General features: G+C 52.4%; 1 protein-coding gene across 2 annotated transcripts in view; it reads left to right on the top strand.

The window, feature by feature from the left end:
- Positions 1-17,013, top strand: part of CCDC25 (coiled-coil domain containing 25) — a 72,070-nt gene extending 55,057 nt beyond the window's left edge. For both annotated transcript variants that reach the window (XM_088465723.1, XM_088465722.1), the window contains exons 9-10: positions 6,611-6,656; positions 16,395-17,013. In XM_088465723.1, the coding sequence (XP_088321849.1) occupies positions 6,611-6,656; positions 16,395-16,424 (76 nt within the window). In that variant the 3' untranslated portion in view covers positions 16,425-17,013. The remainder of the gene's footprint in view (positions 1-6,610; positions 6,657-16,394) is intronic.
- The last annotated feature ends 702 nt before the right edge of the window (positions 17,014-17,715 follow it).

Consider the following 17,715-nt stretch of genomic DNA (forward strand, 5'->3'; position numbering starts at 1 on the left):
GGCTGCAGGAGCAGCCCCCAGAAGCTTTTTATTTTAAGTTAAATTTTATTTATTTTTAATCTATTTTTACTACAGACGGCAGCGAAGGGCTGTCTGTACAGACGCCCACGCTGCCGCTCTGATCCCCGACTGGCGCCGCGACGCCAGTACTGATCTGGGGATCGCGGCGGGAGGACAGAGTCCGTACTAGCCGGACTCTGTCTACCTCCCAGGACTGCTGCCGGAGTCGCCGGGGATTCAGGTAAGCCGCGCGTCGCTGGCTAGCGGCGGCGCGCGGAATGCCTTAAATGCAGTCCTTTAGCCTCCGGTCCTGGGGACAGACCGGAGGCTGCTGGCAGTGGCGGCGGGCCCCCCCATAACCCGTGGGACCACTAGACCACCAGGGATAACCGGCAAGCGGGAAGCCAGCATCCCTGGGGTTAATGGCCAGCCAGGGGAGGAAGCCTTCCCTGTCAGCGGCTCCTCCCCTCAGCTCAGCGCGCCTTTCAGCACGCAGTCTGGCGTCGCTGAGCTGCAGATTCCTCGGCCACTCCTCCTCTGAGGTCTCCAGCGGCCATTTTCCCAGTGGCAGCGCAGATCTCAGGGAGCACGCGGACCGGTCCCCCTGTGTACCTCTCCCCTGATTAAGGACAGCGTACACAGCACTATAGCCCTCCCAGACACTGAATCTGGGAGGGTGATTGTAGTGTAAAGGTGCAGTGAGTATATCTTCCTGCATGGTATGTGACTTTTTGCTAGTGCTGCCTGTCTGTGCTTATTTTCCGCTTACTGTCAGCTTATACCTATCCCTTTACTTCTCCTACAAGCCCTGCAGGTGTGTGGGGGAGGGGCGTTTCTACTGACCTCACTTATATAGATCACGTATTTGTGAGGTCCGTCACATACAGTTGTGTGCTACTCAGTGCCATATTGTGGGCTGTTGTTCAGCACACCGGTGAGTGCGTTTTACTTCTACCCTGGTGCCAGATATATAATATATTCTGTCATGTCAGACGAGGAGGTTGAGCGCTCAGTGGCTCCGGTGTTGGCCTCCTGCGGACGCTGTTCTGCAGGAGTAGATAGGACCTTCTCTGGCGCAGGAACCACCGTGGGCGATGTTTTCTCAAGTGCTGGTGTCTATTGCGGACCGTCTGTCGGTCCCGACTGCTCTCCCTACTAGGGCGGTGCCCCAGCCGACCATCCCCCATTCCCCGGGTGTCCCGCAGTTATTGCGGAGTCCTCCTGGGTCTCAATCAGTTGGTCCCTATGCGGGGTTGCCTATGTATATACAGGCTTCCCCTGTGCCGCAGCAGCCTGTGGTACCTTTTCAGGCCCCTATGGCGACGCCTCCACCATGGGTGGATGTGCTCTCCAACTCCGTGCAAAATTTGGCGGCCGCTTCCTCGGCTTTTCAGTCAATGTTGCAGACTGACATGCCTTCTAGGATTTCTAAACGCCCACTCATGACACGGGCTGCTCAGGTATCGGACTCAGAGGGTTCCTCAGATGATGGGGAGGTCCCTGATGACACTGACTCGGACGCCTCGGTCCAGGAAATGGATACCAAGTCGTCCATTAATGTGCGAGCACTAGTTAGGGCGGTGCGAGCTATTCTTCTTATAGAGGATGAGGCACCGGTTCCTAGGTCGAAGTTTCCTAGTTTCAAAAAAACTAAGGTGGCTTCTGCGGTGTTTCCCCTGTCGGATCAGTTGACGGATCATATGGCGGTAGCTTGGCAGGCGCCCAGTAAGAGATTCCTTCCTCAGAAGCGGTTGGCTTCTAATTACCCCTTCCCTGAGGCACATTGTAAAAAATGGGAATCTCCACCGGCGGTGGATTCCCATGTCACCCGTTTAACTCGGGGCGCCACCTTACCATTACCGTCGATATCCTCGCTGAAGGATCCCACGGACAGGAAAGTTGAGACTTGCTTAAAGTCTATTTACTCCCTCTCCGGGGTGGTGGCCCGACCGTCCATGGCCATTTCCTGGGTGGCCAAGGCCATTGAGGGGTGGGCCAATGCATTGGAAGATACCTTCCCGGACGACGCTCCGGATGTCCAGCGGGCGTTGTTGGGACAAATGAGGGACGCCGCTTCTTACATTGGAGAAGCTTCTTTAGATGCTAGTCTGCTGACCTCGCGGGTATCGGCTGCAGCGGTGTCTGCCCGCCGATCCTTATGGTTGCGGTCCTGGAGAGCGGACTCTGATTCAAAGAAAGGTCTGGAGGCCTTACCTTTCAATGGGGAATTACTATTTGGTCCGGACTTGGACAAAATAGTGGACACCCTGGCTAAATCCAAGTCGGCCTTCCTCCCTTCGGCGGCACTGCCTGCTAAGGTTCGGAGTTCGGCTTTTCGTTCCTTTCGGGTTCAGGGTAAGGCGAAAGGTCAGTCCTTCCCGAGACAGTCTGCGAGTAGGACGGCCTCTAAACCCAAGAAGCAAGCCTGGAGTGCTCGGCGCCCTTCTTCCAAGCAGGAAGATAAACCTGCGGCCTGATGGGACGGGCCTCCCTCTGGGGGACCTCAGAGTGGGAGGCCGACTTCTTCTATTTGCCCAGTGCTGGCACAATACCACCACGGATGCCTGGGTTCGAGAAGTGGTCTCCCAGGGGTACGCCCTGTCTTTTCGGCACAGACCACCCCACCAGTTTTTCTGCACAAGTCCTTCTCAGAACAAGACCAAGGCGTTACAGGTTCAGGAGGCTATAGAGTCCTTGCTGAAAGCAGGGGTCATTGTTCCCGTTCCTCTATCACAACGAGGGACGGGGAATTATTCGTCTCTGTTTCTGGTGCAGAAACCCAATGGTTCTCATCGCCCTATCCTCAACTTGAAGTCTCTGAACAAATTCCTCAGAGTTCCCAAGTTCAGGATGGAAACGTTACGTTCCATCATTCTGGCGATGGAACCGGGGGATTACATGGTGTCCCTGGACATCCAGGACGCCTACCTCCATGTTCCGATAGCATCTTCACACCAGCGGTATCTGAGGTTCGCTATCCTTCAACACCACTATCAGTTCCGGGCGCTACCCTTTGGTCTCTCCACGGCACCGAGGGTGTTCACGAAGATTATGGCGGTCATGGCCGCACATCTTCGGAACCAGAATGTACGGCTGCTGCCGTACCTGGACGACCTCCTGTTGCTGGCGAGCTCCCCGGAGGTACTGCTTCAACATCTCCACCTGACGATCGCTTGCCTGCAAGCACACGGGTGGTTGATAAATTGGAAAAAGTCCTCTCTGATTCCATCACAGCGGATGGTTCATTTGGGAGCCCTGCTGGATTCGCGTCAGCAAAGGATCTTCCTGACTCCGGAGAAGGTCGCCTCACTACAGCTGCGGATACGCAGTTGCCTGAGCCGTTGCCGCCTGTCGGTCCATTCGGCTATGAGAGTTCTGGGGTCCATGGTGTCGACATTCGACATGGTGGAATTTGCCCAGTTCCATTCCCGGCCCCTGCAGGGGCTGATTCTATCAGAATGGAACGGGTTACCTCACCGGATCCGCTCTCAGGTGCTGGTGTTGTCTCCGGACGTTCGGCTATCTTTGGCTTGGTGGCTTCAGACAGCTCATCTGGTCGAGGGACGCCCATTTTGGATCCCGGACTGGGTCCTGCTCACGACGGATGCCAGTCTCCGGGGTTGGGGGGCAGTGACCGGCTCTTTGTCGCTTCAGGGTCGTTGGTCAGCGGAAGAAGCACTTCTCCCCATCAACATCCTGGAACTGCGGGCAGTATACAAGGCCCTGCAGTCGTCCGGCCCCGCTCTTCACGGAAGGGCGGTACAGGTGCAGTCCGACAACGCCACCACGGTGGCGTATATCAATCACCAAGGCGGAACTCGCAGTCAGGCAGCGATGTCGGAGGTGTCTCGTATCCTGTCTTGGGCGGAGGGTCACATTCCAGCGATCTCGGCGGTCTTCATCCCCGGAGTCCTCAATTGGGAGGCGGACTTCCTCAGCCGTCACGACGTGCATCCCGGGAAATGGTCGCTTCACCCAGAGGTGTTTCAGCTACTCGTGGACAGGTGGGGACTGCCGGAGCTGGACTTGATGGCCTCCCGTCACAATCACAAGTTGCCCGTTTACGGGTCAAGGACAAGAGACGCAGGTGCAAGTCTGGTGGACGCGCTGTCGGTGACATGGACGTTTCACCTGGCGTATCTGTTTCCTCCGATATCCCTGCTTCCTCGGGTTCTGCGGAAATTCAAGCAGGACGGCGGCATGCTCGTGCTGGTAGCTCCGGCGTGGCCCAGACGTCCTTGGTACTCCGATCTGAGGAGCCTCTCCATCGACGCTCCGTACCTTCTTCCTCAACGTCGGGACCTGTTGTCTCAGGGGCCCTGCCTTTACCCGGATCTGGGTCGGCTGTCTTTGACGGCGTGGCTCTTGAGACAGCCGTCTTGAGGTCTCGGGGCTTCTCCAGTTCGGTTATTGGTACGATGCTCAGGGCACGCAAGCCTGCTTCAGCACGGATTTATCACAGAGTGTGGCACACTTACTTTCAGTGGTGTGAGTCCAGACTTTATGATCCTCAGGTGTTCCGAGTTTCTAGGATCTTGGAATTTCTTCAGTCAGGATTGGATCTCGGCTTACGCCTTGCATCTCTGAAGGTTCATGTGTCCGCCTTGTCCGTGTGGTTTCAACGGCGGATTGCAATACTACCAGACGTTCACACCTTTTTCCAAGGTGTTCTCAGGATCCAGCCTCCCTTTGTGCCTCCTGTGGCTCCTTGGGACTTGGCGGTGGTGCTACGGGTCCTGCAGGGTCCTCCGTTTGAGCCTCTTGAGGCGGTGGAGCTCAAGTGGCTGACATTTAAGACGGTTTTTCTCCTGGCAATTGCTTCGGCCAGGAGGGTGTCTGAATTGGGGGCGCTTTCCTGTCGCCCTCCTTTCCTGATTTTTCACCAGGACAGAGCGGTGCTCTGCACTCGTCCTGAGTTTTTGCCCAAAGTGGTCTCGAAGTTCCATATTAATCAGGAACTTGTTGTGCCAGCTTTTCAGTCCCCTGATCTTTCAGCTGGTGAGACTTCCTTAGATGTGGTCCGGGCGCTTAGAATTTATGTAGACCGGACGGCTTCGGTTAGGAAGTCTGATTCCTTGTTTATCCTCTTTGGTTTTCACAAGAGGGGTTGGCCTGCCAACAAACAAACGTTAGCCCGTTGGCTTCGTTCCGTTATTTGTGAGGCTTATGCACAGGAGGGCTTACCTGTGCCAGCCTCTGTTAAGGCTCATTCCACTCGTTCTGTGGGTCCCTCTTGGGCTGCTAGACGTGGCGCTTCTGCTGTTCAGCTGTGTAGGGCGGCCACTTGGTCTTCAATTCAAACGTTTTTGAGGTTCTATGCGTTTGACACCTTTGCCTCTCAGGATGCATCCTTTGGGCGCCGGGTACTCCTTTCAGCACAGGAACGTCCCCGCCCTTAGTTGTACTGCTTTGGGACATCCCCAAGGTCAACCCTGTGGACCCCCTATGGACCCTGAAGTAGAAAACAAGAGATATGGTAAGAACTTACCTTTGTTATCTCTGTTTCTACGAAGTCCATAGGGTCCACAGGGCGCCCGCCCTGACGCACCTGGCTTCAAATGGGCTGTGTGGCTGGTCACCGGTTTTCCGTCTCCTATTGCTGTGAGTATGGTTTCTTGTGTGTTCCAGTCTTCCTTCTCTCTGTTCCATATTCTCCTCCGGCCTAGGCTGCTTACCAACTGAGGTGCCTGTGGCTCGGGGGCGGGGTATAGAGGAGGACCCAAGTGCATCCTGGGAGCTAAAAGCTTAACTGTGTGGTGCCCATGGATCCTGTTCCAGCTATAACCCCAAGGTCAACCCTGTGGACCCTATGGACTTCGTAGAAACAGAGATAACAAAGGTAAGTTCTTACCATATCTCTTGTTTTTTGCCTATTATGACAGAGTAATATTGTAACATTTTTATATTAAAAGTTAATTTTTAAACACAACCATATTACATCTTTCTTTGTGTTCACCCAACAGAGGGCCTGATTCAGACCCGGTCGCAAGCACTGAGCGCTCGCAACCGGGTCGATGGTGGCCCACTGGGCATGCGCACGACGGAGCCGGCTCCGTTGTGCGCATGCGCGAGACCCGGATAGCGACGGGCACTCCGTCGCTCCGGGTCTCGCTACAAAGGGGGCGAGCTGTCGATGGTGAGTGACAGCTCGCCCCCTTTGGTAGGCGAGCCGTGGGCGTGGCCGGCCAAACGGAGGCGTTCCCGAAGGAACTCCTTGGCGTTTGGGGGCGGCCCCACTGATATCACCAGTGATGTCAGTGGGAGAGCTTCCGGCTCTATTAGAGCCGGAAGCTCTCTGGGGCTTGCGGCCACGAGACCCTACCACAAGGGTCTCGTCGCAAGCCCGATAGCCCCGATGGTCTTGACCATCGCGACCATCATCCTGGCAGCGCGCAATAGCTGTGGGTTGTCACCCACAGCTATGTGAGCGGACAGGAGGCCGCTCCTTAAAAAAAAAAAAAACGCCCTGATTCAGAGCGAGCACTCTGTCAGAGCGTCCGGCTCTGAATACGGCTCAGAGTTCTTTTTTTTCTCTATCCTTACTGATACCTGCGTTATGTGTTATTCACATGTTCCCAGTGTAGTTATCCTGTGTCTGGTCTCTCCTCAGAAATTACTCTTCATTGATGAAAACTGACAAAATGTCTACAAACCAGGTAAGAGCTCTCGGAGTGTGTATGCTGCCTCTGACTATACATGTTCCTGTCCCCAATAAGAGCTCTCTGAGTGTGTGTGCTGCCTCTGACTATACGTGTTCCTATCCCCAATAAGAGCTCTGGGAGTGTGTATGCTGCCTCTGACTATACATGTTCCTGTCCCCAATAAGAGCTCTCGGAGTGTGTACGCTGCCTCTGACTATACATGTTCCTGTCCCCAATAAGAGCTCTCTGAGTGTGTGTGCTGCCTCTGACTATACATGTTCCTGTCCCCAATAAGAGCTCTCTGAGTGTGTGCGCTGCCTCTGAATGTTCCTGTCCCCAATAAGAGCTAGGAGTGTGTATGCTGCCTCTGACTATACATGTTCCTGTCCCCAATAAGAGCTCTCGGAGTGTGTGTGCTGCTTCTGACTATACATGTTCCTGTCCCCAATAAGAGCTCTGGGAGTGTGTGTGCTGCCTCTGACTATACATGTTCCTGTCCCCAATAAGAGCTCTCTCGGAGTGTGTATGCTGCCTCTGACTATACATGTACCTGTCCCCAATAAGAGCTCGGAGTGTGTATGCTGCCTCTGACTATACATGTTCCTGTCCCCAATAAGAGCTCGGAGTGTGTATGCTGCCTCTGACCATACATGTTCCTGTCCCCAATACGACAATGGAGGCAGCCATTCCGTCACTTTAATCCAGTATTCAACTCCAGGGACTAGTGCCTTGTGCCTGAGAGGTCACTGGTCCCTAATGAATTGTCAGGTTAAACATTGGTTCAGCCACCTTATTTAATACTTAGGTGCATAAATATTGGGACATTGACAGAATTTTCATATTTTGGCATCTATTCACCACCACAATGGCTTTGAAATGAAAGAAACAAGATGTGTTTTTACTGCAGACTTTCAGATTTAATCTGAGAGTAATTACATCCAAATCAGGTGAACGGTGTAGGAATTACAACGATTTCTATATGTGCCTTCCACTTTTTAAGGGGCCAAAAGTAATGGGACAAACTAAACAATCCTAAATCAAACTTTCACTTTTTAATACTTTGTTGCAAATCCTTTGCAGGCAATTACAGCCTGAAGCCTGGAACGCATAGACATCACCAGACGCTGGGCATCCCTGGTGATGCTCTGCCAGGCCTCTACTGCAAATGTCTTCAGTTCCTGCTTGTTCTTGGGGCATTTTCCCTTCAGTTTTGTCTTCATCAAGTGAAATGCATGCTCAATCGGATTCAGGTCAGGGGATTGACTTGGCCATTGCATAACATTCCACTTTTTAGCCTTAAAAAACTCTTTGGTTGCTTTTACAGTATGCTTCGGGTCATTGTCCATCTGCACTCTGAAGCGCCGTCCAATAAGTTCTGAAGCATTTGACTGGATATGAGCATATAATATTGCCCGAAACACTTCAGAATTCATTCTGCTTTTGTCAGCAGTCACATCATCAATAAATACAAGGGAACCAGTTCCATTGGCAGCTATACATGCCCACGCCATGACACTACCATCACCATGCTTCACTGATGAGGTGGTATGTTTTGGATCATGAGCAGTTCCTTTCCTTCTCCATACTCTTCTCTTCCCATCACTCTGGTACAAGTTGATCTTTGTCTCATCTGTCCATAGGATGTTCCCGAACTGTAATGGCTTTTTTAGATGTTGTTTTGCAAACTCTAATCTGGTCTTCCTGTTTTTGTGGCTCACCAATTGTTTACATCTTGTGGTGAACCCTCTATTTCTACTTCAGGGTCCATAGGGGTACACAGGGTGACCTTGGGGTATATCTGGATCCTCGGGCACCACGGAGTTAAAGCTTTTAGCTGCTCCCAGGATGCACTTGGGTCCATCCTCCTCTATACCCCGCCCCCAAGCCACAGGCACCTCAGTTTAAGATGGTGCCCGGCCGGAGTCGGGTCACCCTGCGGGGGGGGGTCTGCAGGAGCAGCCCCCTAAAGCTTTTTTAACTTAGTTAAATTTATTTATTTTTTGACTACAGTTTTTTCTTTTTCTCCAGAGCGGCAGCGATGGGCTGTCTGTACAGACGCCCACGCTGCCGCTCCTTCTCCCTGCTGGCGCCGCGACGCCAGCACTGAACTGGGGATCGCGGCGGGGGAAGCCAGAGTCTGTACTAGCTGGACTCTGGTTTCCCCCGACACTGCTGCCGGAGACGCCGGGGAGATCAAGATAAGCCGCGCACCACTGATTAGCGGCGGTGCGCGGGTTCCTTTTAAATGCAGTCCCATGCCCCCGGTCTAGGGGACAGACCGGGGGAGCTAGCGGTGGCGGCGGGCTCCCCCTCCATTGGAGGCATACCCCGCCAGACCACTAGGCCACCAGGGTGAATAACGCGGCAAGCGGGATGCCAGCAACCCGGGGGTTAATATGCTAGCCAGGGGAGGAAGCCTTCCCTGTCTAGCGGCTCCTCCCCTCAGCTCAGCGCGCCTTTCAGCTAGTAGTCTGGCGTCGCTGAGCTGCAGTTACTCGGCCACTCCTCCTCTGAGGTCTCCAGCAGCCATTTTCTCCAGTGGCAGCGCAGATACTCTCAGGGAGCACGCGGAGCGGTCCCCCTGTGTACCTCTCCCCCGATCAGGAGCGCTATAGCCCTCCCAGACACTGAATCTGGGCAGGTTGATTGTAGTGGAAAGGTGCAGTGAGTATATCTTCCTGCATGGTATGTGACTTTTGCTAGTGCTGCCTGTCTGTGCTAATTTCTACTTACTGTCAGCCTATACCTATCCCTTTCCTTCTCCTACAAGCCCTACAGGTGTGCGGGGGAAGGGTGTTTCTACTGACCTCACTTATATAGATCACGTATTTGTGAGGTCCGTCACATACAATTGTGTGCTACACAGGGCCATATTGTGGGCTGTTGTCCAGCACACTGGTGAGTGCGCACGTTTTCTTCCTATGTCATAACTGTATATTTAATTATATAGTCTGTCATGTCTGAGGAGGAGATTGAGCACTCCGTGGCTCCGGTATTGTTCTCCTGCAGGCGCTGTTCTGCAGGAGTGGATAGGGAGGATTTGTCACAGGACGGCCTGTGCGGACGGTGCCAGGCGGTCCCTGGTGTGTCTAAACCTCCTATGTCGCAGGAGCCACCATGGGCGATGTTTTCCCAGGTGCTGGTGTCCATTGCGGACCGTCTGTCGGTCCCGACTGCCGTCCCTACTAGGGCGTTGCCCCAGCCTACCATCCCCCATTCCCCGGGTGTCCCACAATTATTGCAGACTCCCCCAGGGTCTCAGCCTGTTGGTCCCTATGCGGGGTTGCCAATGTATATACAGTCCACCCCTGTGGCGCAGCAGGCTGTGGTGCCGTTTCAGGCTCCTGTGGCAGCTCCTCCACCCTGGGTGGATGCGCTTTCCCACACTGTCCAAGATTTGGCGGCAGCATCTTCGGCTTTTCAGTCGATGTTGCGCAGTGACGTGCCCTCCAGGGCGTCTAAACGCACAGTTATGGCGCAGGCTGCGCATTTTTCGGACTCTGAGCGGTCCTCGGATGATGGTGAGGTGCAGGATGACTCAGCCTCAGATGCCTCAGTCCAGGAGGTAGACTCTAAGTCTTCCATCAATGTGCGGGCTCTGGTTAAGGCGGTGCGGGCCATTCTTCTGATTGAGGATGAGGCACCCGCTCCCAAGTCGAGGTATCCTAGTTTTAAAAAAGCTAAGGTTACTTCTGCAGCGTTCCCCTTGTCTGATCAGTTGACTGATCACATGGCGGTGGTCTGGCAGACACCCAGTAAGCGTTTCCTGCCACAGAAGCGGTTGGCGTCCAATTATCCGTTTTCCGGAGGCGCATTGTAAGAAATGGGAACCTCCGCCTGCGGTCGATTCCCATGTAACACGTCTCATCAGGAGTGCTACTTTGCCATTGCCGTCTATATCCTCGCTGAAGGATCCTACGGACAGGAAGGTGGAGACTTGTCTAAAGTCTATTTACTCTCTCTCAGGGGCTGTAGCCCGGCTGTCTCCTGGGTGGCCAAGGCCATTGAGGGTCGGGCCAACGCCTTGAGGATACGTTTACGGATGAAGCTCCGGATGTCCAGAGGGCGTTGTTAGGACAGATGAGAGATGCCGCTTCCTACATTGTAGAAGCATCTTTGTATGCTAGCCTGCTGACCTCTAGGGTTTCGGCGGCAGCAGTGTCTGCTCGCAGATCCTTGTGGTTGAGGTCTTGGAGAGCAGACGCTGATTCAAGGAAAGGCTTGGAGGCCTTACCTTTTAATGGAGAGTTACTATTTGGTCCGGACCTGGACAAAATAGTAGATACCCTGGCAAAATCCAAGTCAGCCTTCCTTCCTTCAGCTACGACACCTGCTAAGGTCCGAAGCTCAGCCTTTCACTCCTTTCGGGTTCAGGGCAAGGCAAAGGGTCAGTCCTTCCCGAGGCAGTCCGCAACCAAGACCGCCTCAAAGCCAAAGAAGCAAGCCTGGAGTGCTAGGCGCCCTTCTTCCAAGCAAGAAGATAAGCCTTCTGCATGATGGGACGGGCCTCCCTCTGGGGGACCCCAGAGTGGGAGGCCGACTTCTTCAATTCGCCCAGTGCTGGCACAATACCACCACGGATGCCTGGGTGCGAGAAGTGGTCTCCCAGGGGTACGCCCTGTCTTTTCGGCACATGCCGCCTCGCCAGTTTTTTTGCACAAGTCCTTCTCAGGACAAAACCAAGGCCTTGCAGGTTCAGGAAGCCATAGAGGCCTTGCTGATGGCGGGGGTCATTATACCCGTACCACAATCTCAACGTGGGATGGGGTATTACTCTACGCTGTTTCTGGTGCAGAAACCTAATGGCTCTCATCGCCCCATCCTCAATTTGAAGTCCCTGAACAGGTTTCTCAGGGTTCCCAAATTCAGGATGGAAACTTTGCATTCCATCATTCTGGCGATGGAACCGGGGGATTATATGGTCTCCCTGGATATCCAGGACGCCTACCTCCATGTGCCTATAGCAACATCGCAACAACTGTTTCTGCGGTTTGCTATTCTCCACAACCACTACCAATTCAGGGCTCTACCCTTTGGCCTCTCCACGGCACCAAGGGTATTTACCAAGGTGATGGCGGTCATGGCGGCTCACCTTCGGAGCCAGGGGATACGGTTGCTACCGTATCTAGACGACGACCTCTTGCTGGCAAGCTCCCCGGAGGTACTGATCCAGCATCTCCAGACGTTCGCTTGTCTACAGGCGCACGGATGGTTGATCAACTGGAAGAAGTCCTCCCTCATCCCATCACAGCGGATGGTTCATTTGGGGGCCCTGCTGGACTCTCGTCAGCAACGGATTTTTCTGACTCCAGAGAAGGTCTCCTCCTTACAGCTGCGGATTCACAGTTGTCTGAGCAGGGGCAGAGTGTCGGTGCACTCAGCAATGAGAGTTTTGGGGTCCATGGTGTCGGCATTCGACATGGTGGAGTTTGCCCAGTTCCATTCCAGGCCCCTGCAGAGGCTGATTCTTTCGGAATGGAACGGATTGCCACACAGGATCCGCTCTCAGATGCTGGTGTTGTCCTCGGAGGTGCGTCTGTCCCTGGCCTGGTGGCTACAGACGGCTCATCTCTTCGAGGGGCGTCCCTTTTGGATCCCGGAATGGGTTCTGCTCATCACAGATGCCAGTCTCCGGGGTTGGGGGGCGGTGACAGGCTCCTTGTCACTTCAGGGTCGTTGGTCAACGTAGGAAGCGATTCTTCCCATCAACATCCTGGAACTGCGGGCAGTGTACAGAGCCCTGCAGTCGTCCGGCACCGCTCTTCACGGAAGGGCCGTTCAGGTGCAGTCAGACAACGCCACCACGGTGGCGTACATCAATCACCAGGGAGGGACTCGCAGTCGAGCTGCGATGTCTGAGGTGTCCCGCGTCCTGGCTTGGGCAGAGCGCTATCTTCCAGCTCTCTCGGCAGTCTTCATCCCGGGAGTCCTCAATTGGGAGGCAGACTTCCTCAGCCGTTACGACGTGCATCCCGGGGAATGGTCGCTTCATCCAGAGGTATTCCAACTACTGGTGGACAAGTGGGGGCTGCCAGAGCTGGACCTGATGGCGTCCCGTTACAATCACAAGCTGCCCGTGTACGGGTCAAGGACAAGGGACGCAGGCGCAAATCTGATAGACGCGCTGTCGGTGAAATGGCTGTTTCACCTGGCTTACTTGTTCCCTCCGATATCTCTGCTGCCTCGTGTCCTGCGCAAGTTCAAGCAGGATGGAGGCACACTCATCCTGGTGGCCCCAGCGTGGCCCATAAGGCCGTGGTACTCCGATCTGTGGAGCCTGTCCATCGACGCTCCGTACCTCCTACCTCAACGGCGGGACCTGTTGTCTCAGGGGCCCTGTCTTCACCCAGATCTGGGTCGACTATCTTTGACGGCGTGGCTCTTGAGACAGCCGTCCTGAGGTCTCGGGGCTTTTCTAGCTCCGTTATTACCACCATGCTGAGGTCGCGCAAGCCTGCTTCCGCGAGGATCTACCACAGAGTGTGGCACACTTACTTTCAGTGGTGAGAGGCCAGAAAATATGATCCCCAGGTGTTCCGAGTTTCGCGTTTTCTGGCTTTCCTTCAGTCGGGTTTGGACTTAGGATTGTCTTTCCTCACTGAAGGTGCACGTGTCTGCTCTGTCGGTGTGGTTCCAGCGCAGGATTGCTGCTATGCTGGACGTACACACCTTTTTCCAGGGTGTTTTAGGAATCCAGCCTCCCTTTGTGCCACCTGTGGCCCCGTGGGATTTGGCGGTGGTTCTTCGGGCCTTACAGGGTCCTCCTTTTGAGCCCTTGGAGTCAGTGGAGCTCAAGTGGCTAACTTTTAAGACGGTTTACCTCTTGGCAATTGCTTCTGCCAGGAGGGTGTCGGATTTGGGGGCGCTTTCCTGTCGTCCCCCTTTTTCTGGTTTTTCATCAGGACAGAGCGGTGCTTTGCACTCGTCCTGATTTCCTGCCTAAGGTGGTTTCCAGGTTCCACATTAATCAGGAAATTGTTGTACCAGCCTTTCAGTCGCCTGATCTTTCGGCTGGGGAGGCTTCCTTAGACATTGTCCGTGCACTCCAGGTTTATGTGGACCGGACTAGTTCTGTGAGGAAGTCGGATTCTTTGTTTATCCTCTTTGGTTTTCACAAGAGGGGTTGGCCTGCCAACAAACAGACTCTAGCCCATTGACTTCGTTCTGTTATTATTGAGGCTTATATGCAGGAGGGTTTACCTGTTCCAGCCTCTGTTAAGGCTCATCCCACTCGGTCTGTGGGCCCTTCTTGGGCTGCTAGTCGTGGCGCCTCTGCTGTTCAGCTGTGTAAGGCGGCCACCTGGTCTTCCATTCAGACCTTTTTGAGGTTATATACGTTTGACACCTTCGCCTCTCAGGATGCATCCTTTGGGCTACGGGTTCTCCTTTCTGCACAGGAGCGTCCCCGCCCTTAGTTGGACTGCTTTGGGACATCCCCAAGGTCACCCTGTGGACCCTGAAGTAGAAAACAAGAGATATGGTAAGAACTTACCTTTGTTATCTCTGTTTCTACGAAGTCCATAGGGTCCACAGGGCACCCGCCCTGACGCACTTGGCTTCATATGGGCTCTGTGACTGGTCACCGGTTTTCCGTCTCCCATTTCTGTGAGTATGGTTCTTGTGTGTTCCAGTCTTCCTTCTCTCTGTTTCGTCTCCTCCTCCGGCCTGGGCTGCTTACCAACTGAGGTGCCTGTGGCTTGGGGGCGGGGTATAGAGGAGGATGGACCCGAGTGCATCCTTGGAGCAGCTAAAAGCTTTAACTCCGTGGTGCCCGAGGATCCAGGATCCAGCTATACCCCAAGGTCACCCTGTGGACCCTATGGACTTCGTAGAAACAGATAACAAAGGTAAGTTCTTACCATATCTCTTGTTATTCACTCTTGTGAAGTCTTCTCTTGATTGTTGACTTTGACACATATACACCTAACTCCTGGAGAGTGTTCTTGATTTGGCCAACTGTTGTGAAGGGGTTTTTCTTCACCAGGGAAATAATTCTCCTGTCATCCACCACAGTTGTTTTCCGTGGTCTTCCGGGTCTTTTGGTGTTGCTGAGCTCTCCGGTGCATTCTTTCTTTTTAAGAATGTTCCAAACAGTTGATTTGGCCACACCTAATGTTTTTGCTATCTCTCTGATGGGTTTGTTTTGATTTTTCAGCCTAATGATGGCTTGCTTCACTGATAGTGACATCTCTTTGGATCTCATATTGAGAGTCGACAGCAACTGATTCCAAATGCAAATGTCACACCTAGATTCAACTCCAGACCTTTTACCAGCTTAATCGATAATGAAATAACGAGAGAATAGCCCACACCTGTCCATGAAATAGCTTTTGAGTTGATAGTCCCATTACTTTTAGCCCATTAAAAAGTGGGAGGCACATATAGGGAAACCATTGTAATTCCTACACCGTTCTCCTGATTTGGATGTAATTACCCTCAAATTAAAACTGAAAGTCTGCAGTTAAAGCACATCTTGTTTGTTTCATTTCAAAGCCATTGTGGTGGTGAATAGAGGCCAAAATATGAAAATTCTGCAATGTCCCAATATTTATGCACCTGACTGTATTTCGTAATATGGGACATTAACATAGTGTTGATAATCTGCCTGTGTGTATAACCACAATGCATGCCTGGCTACTATAGGAAAAAACCCACTTTGTATTTTAGAAGATGGAGTGTGGTTACTGGAGTGTGGTTACTGGAGTGTGGTTACTGGAGTGTGGTTACTGGAGTGTGGTTACTGGAGTGTGGTTACCCGAGTGTGGGTACTGGAGTGTGTCACTGGCATTTGCCAGCTAAGGGCCGTAGATGGTAATGGCTCCAGAAGGGAAGATTAGAGTGGAGGTCCCTGCACTTATAGGTCTATCCAGGAGCATTCCTGATGTCCTTGTGAACCATTGGGAGCACATAAATTACAGGAGTAGATGGGTTCTTATTGGTTAAAAGTGTAGCCTCTTCCTCATCAATAGCACCGATGTCCTTATAGTTTTGCATTAATTAATTCCAATACTTTTCTAATGCCTATATTATTATTTTTTTTACAATTTTCTTTGTGATGCAGAGAACTTACTATGTGTTGCTCTCCCTAAGTTTTGTATCCGTTTAGTCTGAGGTTATATTTTGTAGGCCATTATCACCACTACCCCAACTTCATCGGCCGCTTTAATAATCGTCTGTTTTGGTTTTGAAATTTTTTTCAGGGCTCATTTTTTATTTTTTTTTCTTGTCAAAATAATATTTTCACACAATGTTTGTCAGAGGGGCCTCTGCCTCACCAGCTTCCCAAAACCATCTAGAAAGCAATACCCTGTCAGTCAGAGGCCCTGCTGGAGAAGACACTTTAACCCTTAACAGCCATCCCCGTTTTCTCATTGGCTGTGAAAGTACGCACATTTGACAGTCTACATCGCCTACCTCCTGCCAGCCCTCAGGCTTGGTTGGTGGGGGAGGTGGTGGGCTGCAGAGGTCCCAGCCGGGGCTTGCATTGAGTTATTAGGAGCAGGTGAATTGTGCATTACAGGTCACCCCCCCCCTTCCCGCTCCTGGTCTTCCCTATAGACTGGGAGAGCAGAGGGCACAGTATAGCTGCTGAGCTGAAGATGGTCATTGCTGTTGGTGATAAGGTGTCATTTCTACAGCAGAACCTTCTTAATGATGTAACACCCCAGCGAGCAGAGCCTGGGGGGACGCAGCACATAAAATCATGTTACTGGTACTTTAAAACCTAATCATTGGTATATTCTCTTCCCGCAGGACGGCAATGAATCTGATGACTTCATGTAACATGGGCGGACAGCGCTAGTTGTTAAGAGTTGAACTATGTTAAATTGCTCCTGGGGACTTGTCAATGCCAAAATAGAGACTGTTTGTTAACCCTTCATCCAGCGCTCGCTTACTGCACCAGCCATACACACCTGCCGTGAGCCCCTCTGACTACACCGTGTGGAGGATACGCAGAGCTCTCTAACACCACAAGAAGATAGTTTGAGGTTCGGGAGCTGGAAATGGGATCAGCCACCCAACAGAGTTTGTGGTGTCCTGTCAGTAAAGCGACTTCATGCGAGGACCATGTGGAAATCACACACCTGGCTATGCCTGCAGTGACCGGTTCTAGCACCCGCGCGGACTGTGAGTCCTATGCAAACGGCTTCGCTGGAATGGGCGTTTTAAACTTTTAATTCCTTTTCTCAACATCTCAGACAATTTTGATATATTTTTTTAGATGTCTCTCTGATGTCTACACGTGTGCAGCTCTGAGTCTACGTCTGGGATATTGCTGGGACTCGCCGAAAGCCAATTCCGTCTGCTAGCTTATGTCACGATTGGGCGCGTTCAATAAGCAAGTTTGAGAAATAAAGTTTAAGCCATAGAAGTCTCGGTCTGTTCTTTCTGCCAGGCCCGTTTCTCAGAGATTTAATGCATTTTGCATTTGGTCTCTATTATGTCTATGTTGTTCCCCCTTTTGAATTGGGCATGTACAGTAATGGCATTAAGACACATGTGTCCCTTGTATAGCCCATGTACTGCTTCAGATCAGTCTTATGGTTATTTTATACATGAGACTGCTCATCCGGGATAGACCACAAAAATCACGCTCCAGAACACATGGGTATAACAGTTGGATTATTGGGGGGGCTAGTGTGTAGTGTGGTCCCTAAAATTTCCTGGCCACAAGTACTGCTGTGAGGCTCTGCTCCACCTGGAATGGAATCACTGACCGCTTCCAGGTCACATGGTAGACCAATCATTTATCTTTACAGAAACGGTGAGGACAGGTTCAGCAAAACACATCAGACAGAACAGGAATTATACAGCACAGAGTGAGAGCAGGTGTAGACCTTGCAGGGTTGATATCTTGAGTGCACTACCCCACGGCTGCCATCAGGGGGCAGCGGTGTCAATTCTTTGTGCTCTGGGTGTTTTATGAGGTCTTACCAATGGCCGGCGTACGCTCTGTACTTGCTGAGCATTAGCACATTGCTGTGTTATCGTTCACAAATGCCGAGCGCCAGCCTGCAGGTACTTTTGCCAGAGCACTGCCTAGTCTCAACTGCAGTTACCGGTAAGAATCTCC

The sequence above is a fragment of the Taudactylus pleione genome, unplaced genomic scaffold (assembly GCF_031769625.1).
Source record: "Taudactylus pleione unplaced genomic scaffold, aTauple2 ptg000063l, whole genome shotgun sequence".
NCBI classification, from domain to species: Eukaryota; Metazoa; Chordata; class Amphibia; order Anura; family Myobatrachidae; genus Taudactylus; species Taudactylus pleione.